The sequence below is a fragment of the Leguminivora glycinivorella genome, chromosome 24 (assembly GCF_023078275.1).
Source record: "Leguminivora glycinivorella isolate SPB_JAAS2020 chromosome 24, LegGlyc_1.1, whole genome shotgun sequence".
Lineage (NCBI taxonomy): Eukaryota > Metazoa > Arthropoda > Insecta > Lepidoptera > Tortricidae > Leguminivora > Leguminivora glycinivorella.
In genome coordinates, this window is record NC_062994.1 from 6,839,713 (window position 1) to 6,846,943 (window position 7,231).

The 7,231-nt window shown below is 37.6% G+C and overlaps 1 protein-coding gene across 1 annotated transcript; it reads right to left on the reverse strand.

Annotated features, from left to right (window-relative positions):
- Window positions 1-502: 502 nt before the first annotated feature.
- On the reverse strand, window positions 503-6,807 carry LOC125238823 (gastrula zinc finger protein XlCGF26.1-like). The gene is made up of 3 exons (XM_048146271.1): window positions 6,616-6,807; window positions 6,199-6,435; window positions 503-2,440 (listed from the first exon to the last, which is right to left on the reverse strand). Exons 1-3 carry the CDS (start codon window positions 6,776-6,778, stop codon window positions 1,143-1,145), a joined length of 1,698 nt encoding a protein of 565 aa, XP_048002228.1. The 5' UTR covers window positions 6,779-6,807; the 3' UTR covers window positions 503-1,142.
- Window positions 6,808-7,231: the final 424 nt, after the last annotated feature.

Below are 7,231 nucleotides of genomic sequence, written 5' to 3' on the forward strand. Positions count from 1 at the left end.
TAATATTTTATTTATATTCGTTGTCTGGTTTTAAAGATATTCAGACATAACTTTTCTCATACAAATGTATCAAGTAGGGTGACCACACTATGTCGGCTCCTGATTTTCCCCACCTTCCCATTGTCATATTGAGATTGGGGAGTTTCGTTCAATTTTGATAATAGTTTATATTAAACTAATACCATATTAATTCTCCATCTGCAAACTGTTTTTAGGTTATGTTCTTGGCCTAGTGATGATGTGTATTGTGTAATTTTTATCGACGTCAGGATAATAACCATATCGACATTCATGCATTATAAAGGACATGAATGATAATTGGTAAGAAACAAAGAATATAATACTTCACTAGTAAGAAACCAGAACCTGGTAATCTAATCGTGCTAACAGATGAGCGTACCGGATTTGTAAGTGGGAGCGAGAAAATAATAACTAATAACGAGAAACTGATCTAAATCCTAAATATCTGGAAGTACAGTATACTGTATATGCACTAGTTATCTACTTATACATTTTACAACAACATATAGATATTAAAATATTGTGATAATAAGAGCTTAACAAATATAATGTAAATAAAAAAAAAACCTATACTTACCTATGTCCAATAATATTCTAACTAAAGATAGGTTATAGGCATTTTAAAATGGAAAGGCTTATCTTGTGAGAATTTTTACAAGTTGACAAAAGAGTTGAAATTAAAAAGTAGCAACACCGTCGTGCCATCCCTTTCTTATCAATATGTGTGAGAAAACGAGACGACACGACATGTTGCCACTTTCGTATATGTCGAAGGATGTATTTCGAGATTCACACTGAGATTGTAATTGGGCCTTGCTGGATTTGTTTCCTCAAGTTGTAATTCTTCACTGAAAAGTGACTTGTAAATGTCAAATGATATTTAACTGTAGATACGAAAAAGTTATTGGTACAAGCCAAGGTTTGAAGGTGCAACCATCAGATTAAAAGTCACCCGCTCTTACATATAAATGGCATATTATCATTATCAGATAAACACAACTAAAGATACGACATGGAAAAGACAGGTTACGATACAACAAAGTACAAAGAGACATGATAAAATAATGAATGAACAAATATAATAAAGATCAATAATATGAAAAAAAAAATGTATTTTTTAATCAAATAACATAATAGTGGTTGATCAAATGTTCCTTTTCATCATGAATTCTTTCATGCCTCATCAGACAGCTCTTTTGCCCAAAAGACCTGTTACATATTTTACAACTAAACGGTTTTTCTCCTGTATGTGTACGCATGTGTGATTGCAAATTGATTTTGGCTCCGAAACTCCTTTCACACAAGCAACATGTGTATGGCTTGGCTTTAAAATGTACGACGCGCATATGTATGGGTAGAGTACTTTTCATCTTAAAAGCTTTATTACAATAATCGCAAATGTACTTTTTCTCACTCGTGTGCCTTAGTTTATGTGCATTTAGTTCCTTAGTCGATTTAAATTTTTTCGTACATCTATCGCAAGCATATGGTTTTTCACCCGTGTGTGTTCTGATATGCCTCTTTAAATATTCTCTATCTGTATATTTTCGAGGACATATGACACATTGAAACGGTCTATTATTATCGTGAAGTTTTTTATGTTTTGATAAAGTAGTGCTGTATGTAAAAGACTTATTACATATCGGGCACGTAAAAGCCTTCTCTTTACTGTGAGACCTTAAATGACTCTTTAAGTTTCTTTTAGTTTTGAAGGTTTTTTTGCAAGTTTCACAAGAATAGGGTCTGTCTGTGGCGTGAACAGTTCGCATGTGATTAATCAAAATATACTTATCTTTAAATTCCATAGGGCATTGTTCACAGGAGAATATTTCAGTTCTGAAGTGATCACGTTCATGCCTTATCCAACTTTTCTTAGTCTTCAAAGCCTTGCCACATATTTTGCAGCAGTAAAGTATTTGATCGTGAACTTGTTTATGTTCACGTAAGTCTTGCTTCGATTTATATTTCTTATCACACAATTCGCATTGAAAAGGGTTTTCCCCTGTGTGTGTGCGTTCGTGTATTATTAGTTTGTACTTTTCATTGAATGGTTTGCTGCATATGAGGCATATATGTTTCTTGTCTGTATGTATAAGTTCATGTACACTTAAGGTGCTATTAGTTTTGAATGTCTTGTTGCATATTTTGCACGCAAACGGTCGCTTAATCGAGTGAATAGTTCTATGTGTATATAAAGTAGCTTTGTGTGCGAATGATTTGTTACATATATCGCAGCTGTGAGGTTTTTCACCAGTGTGTGTTCGCTCATGATTGTCCAAAACCCACTTACTTACAAATTCTCTGGTGCATATCATGCATTTGAAACATTTCTTTCCATGATTCTTCATGTGTAGGAGAAAATCGCGTTTTGTCTTTATATTTTGGCCGCAAATATTGCAAGGGTACTTGGGTATGGAGCCTGTAAAAAAATTAAGAATCATTAACGCCTTGTGGCATTATCTATCAATCAACTATTGGGCAAAACAGAAACAGTTTGGCGAAGGATTTTATGTGTGTGTATTTTAGTGTTGTGTATATTACAGCATATAAATAAGTTGCCACGCCCTAATAGCGACCGTGTAAGAGATGCCTGGCATCCGTTGGCTCGTTGGGTCGACGACATCCGGAAAATAGCGGGTCACAACTTTATGAGACTCTCTTCTCTTCTCTTCTTCGTCGAAACCTCGTGACCACCATAAGTCGCTGTACGTTGCAGTGCTCTCCACTCAGGCCGATCTTTTGCCTTCCTAAAGGATCCCTGGAGCCCAACGCGTGTGACCTTCTTTATTGTGTTGAACCAGCGCGTGGGTAATCCGGCTCTTTTACGATGGCCCTCCACTGGTCCGACGATCAACGCCTTCTCAAGGCTGTCAGGATCTCGTCTGGCCAAATGGCCAAAGAAGCCTATAATTCTCTCCCGGCAGATAGCCGAGAGGCGAGTCTTGACATTAAGCATTGCATCATTTGCATTTATGAGATTAGCCCAGGACGGGAGAAGTGGCGTACTAGAAGAGAGGCCTATGCTCAGCAGTGGGTGATAAAGGGCTGATATGATGATGATGAATAGGGTCCATGAGTACCTATACCTTTGTTAAGACCATGTAACATCTTTATTTATAATACCATGGATGCAATAAACGAATATGAATAAATTAAATATGAATACTGAAAGGGATAAGTTCGCGTTTGTATTGTTCTTTACTGTAATAACTGTGTTATTTTGTTATTAATTGTGCAATATAGAGTTTACTACTACTACTAAGACACAAGTCAAGATAACATAGTTTTGTTATTCAACATGAATTTTGCAATAAAATATCAACTTTAATCGTCAAATTTTTGAGTTGACATCTTATTGCAAAATGCATGTGGGATAACACATTATTGCGTATCAGCATCCTATATTGTATAGCTCTGTTACATAATCAAGCTAAATAATAAACGACGGTACAAAGAGACCTGAGATCAATCAATCAATCAATCAATCAAAATATTTATTCGTAATAAACTTAAAACTACACAATATGCAAAAAAACAGTATTACTAAAACTACAAACGTACAAGGGATTAATAAGTTTATTGCGAAAAGGTCCCGTCTCAGCATAATGCTGACCCGGAGGTCAGCGCTGATCTTCCGACGAGACCATTTGTGAGACCACGAACGCAGCCGCACGACACAGCCCCATCGCAATTCGAACGCATCCTTATTGAAGCGATCAACGCCATCTTGTCTTATATCTATGGCAGGGTATCATTGCGTCATTTTTGACAATGGTGACATCTCACATAATATCAATGGAGCCATGCCGCACAGCAAAGTAATTTAATTACGCTGATATGGCATAGAAGTTATACTATAACTAAATAAACATTGGTGGTAAAATATCATAATAAAGTGGCTATAATAGCAAAGATAAATGTTGGTACAACACAACGTAACATGGAGACTTAAATAGTAATATCTTTTCCTATACAAAGGAGAGAGCTTAAGTGGAGTGATTATGTTAGGTTTTCGTGATTAAAAGTTATACAATGCACATTAAGGGAGAAATAAAGAAAGAAAACAAAAACACGTAGCTTGGAAGAGAATTACAGGATACTAAACATAACCTCAATGTGGCACATCAGAAATAAACTAATCACAACTACAACAGCACGAACATTTATGTACATTAAAATTGATAGCGCGGAAAGGACAGAAAAACAGGTATGCACTATTTAAGTAGGTATGCAGTAATATATACAAATAATATAATATCAGATATAACTGGTGTCATGCCGTAATGCTTCCTGTGACTGCTGGTGTTTAAGTATGAGTTCTTTTAGTTTAGTTTTAAAACTTGTTACACTTTGTAGGTTCCTGAGGGGAGGAGGGATTATGTTCCAGCACTTGGTCGCATTGTACTTGAAGCAGCCACGAAAAGCAGCTGTTGCATGCCGAGGAGTTATCAGCTGTACGCTACAAGTGCGTACTCCAAGAGACCTGCAGTGGCCATCCATGACAGCTTTTCGAAGAGATATACAGGGGATTTATGTTTAACTATGCCAAAAAGGAGACTGGCTAGATGCAGTTTGCGACGGTGCAACATTTTGAGAATGTTATGCTTATTCAAAAATGGCGTGACATGAGCTCTGGGTGGAATATTGAAACAGAAGCGTGCGCAAGCATTCTGTACCCTTTGAATAAGCCGTTTTGTTTTTGATAGAAGCCGAGGGCCGTACACCATGTCCATGTAGTTTAATTTAGACAGAACTAGTGTTTCAATCAATTGAATGCGTAAGGTTTCGTTGATAAAAGGCCTTATATTGTATAGTAGTTTAAGTCTAAAGAAACAGGTCCTAACAGATTCCGCAACATGCTTCTCAAATCTTAGTTCGCTGTCCATAATTAAGCCTAGGTTACGAGCCTCATAAACTCTTTCTATCCGTTCACCTGATAGCATGATGTCTCTGGTGGGTCTGATCTTGTTTAACTGAGTTTTGGTGCCAAACATTAGGTATTTAGTTTTAGACGGATTGAGCATGAGACTATTGTCTAATGCCCAAGATGCTATATTAGCCAGGTCCATATTGAGTTTGCTTATGGCACTATCTATTTCTGAGGGTCTGCATGAGATATATATCTGTATATCATCAGCATAAATATGATAATTACAGTATGTAATGCGAGATCTGATGTCCGCTGTATATAGAGTGAAGAGGATCGGGCCGAGTATCGATCCTTGTGGCACACCTCTGGAAAGAGCAATCTTACCCGAAACTTTAGTTGACCCATCACTTTCGAACAGTTTAACATACTGGTGCCGTTCCGTGAGGTAACTATGAAACCAACGCAGAGCACCACTATCTAATCCATAATAACTTAGCTTCGAAAGCAACAAGTCTATATGGATACAGTCAAATGCCCTGGAGAAGTCTAGCAGCACAAGCAGAGTGCACATGCCTCGATCCTGTGAGCAAAGTATGTTGTCGGTTACATCCAGGAGGGCTGTCACTGTACTGTGACCTTTCCTGAAACCCGACTGTACATCGGGCAAGATATTGTTCCTCTCTATGTAGTCATTCAATTGAGTGCATACAATTTTCTCTAGTATCTTTGACATACAGGGTAATAGGCTAATGGGTCTCAGATCTTTTAACTCGGATGGGTTAGAGATCTTTAAACTTAGACCCGAACATGGCACTAAACCGTGCTGAGTGGAAAAAAGGACAGGGAAGGCCGACCCCAAGTAAATGGGATCAGGTCCAGGTGTTGTTGTTGATCGTCCTAGGGCACCCCATAGGTGCATAGGGCCTCCACAAGATCCTTCCAAGCCTTTCTATCTTGAGCCACCGCCTTGGCCTCGTTCCAGCTCAGTCCGTATTCCCTCAGCTCGTTCTAAACGCTCCGCCTCCAGGTGTGTATGGGGCGTTTGCGGGCTCGCTTTCCTCCTTGAGGCCGCCACTCAACAAGATACTGGCGCTGTTGGTAGCTCCTCTTCGAAGGGTATGACCGATCCATCTCCATTTCCGCTGAGCCACTTCCTGTGCGATCGGAGGTTGTCGGCATACACTCCACAAATCCTCATTTCTTATGGTCTTCGGCCAGAAGATACGGAGGATCGACCGGAGGGACTTATTGACAAAAGGAACATACGGTCCAGGTAGATAGATAGATAAAAATTATACGTAACTTACGTTTATTCGGGTCATGGTTTCTTTTTATGTGCCTGATTACATTTTTCTTGGCCTTGTAAGAACTGCCACACGCATCACAGTAAAATCTGTTAGGGTCCATAACAATGTTAGATCTTCGTAATGATTCAGTTTGATTAATATTAAATAGTTGGTTATTCCTTTCAAGCCTCACATAGCATTTGGAAAAAAGTTTCACGTCAGATGTTACTGATTGTGGTTCTATTTTGTTTAATAAACCTGAAACACAAGTAAACAAAATTTCATTATCATAATTATTTGTTTATTTACTTAAACTTTATTGCACAAATTAACAATAACAAGTACAAATGGGGGACTTAACGCCTTAACTCAGTTTAAATTTATTTAGTAACACAAACTATTGTTATAATCATACACTTACAAATGTTGTTATCTCACCTGGACCAATAACTCCTTTACTTTCCCATAAGGCTTCAAGTCGAGCCAGTTCATTTGTTAGTATCTGATCAACGTTCAAGCTTTCTGAAGACGATACCAACTCTATGCAATCATCTTCCTCTTTCATATTATCAATTTTTTCCTCTTGCAATAGAACTTCCATCTTTACTGTTTGGTCACCTGATTTTTATCGAACTCTTCTACATATACTTAGACATAGCAAGGCATTATTTAATATCACATTACAATGTTAAAATAAAAATAAGTGGAACAAACAGGTTGATATTAATCATCTCTGCAATAAGTAACACTTGAAACTGTACAATCATTGACGGAATTACAGTAGTAAATAACGCTCCAGAAATTATTAAAAAAAAACTGTGACATTCGCGGACACATTTAATAGTAAAAATTTTAATATTGTCTTCGGTTACCGCGATAGTTACTCATGAAATAAAACTATGGAAACGGATTAAATCGCGTATAATGAATTTAAAATACATCCCGACGTTTCGAACTCTTTACAGCGTTCGTGGTCAACGTGGTTCGTGGTAACGGGTGACGGGTCACCCGTTGACCACGAACGCTGTAAAGAGTTCGAAACGTCGGGATGTAT

Bases quoted from the DNA above. Each gene is read 5' to 3' on its own strand.
- LOC125238823 (XM_048146271.1), bottom strand. From the start codon at position 6,778: ATGGAAGTTCTATTGCAAGAGGAAAAAATTGATAATATGAAAGAGGAA. The intron at 6,436-6,615 runs GTGAGATAACAA...CTTGTGTTTCAG, and splicing joins TAAAGGAGTTATTGGTCCAG to GTTTATTAAACAAAATAGAA. The intron at 2,441-6,198 runs GTAAGTTACGTA...ATTTTTTTACAG, and splicing joins AAACCATGACCCGAATAAAC to GCTCCATACCCAAGTACCCT.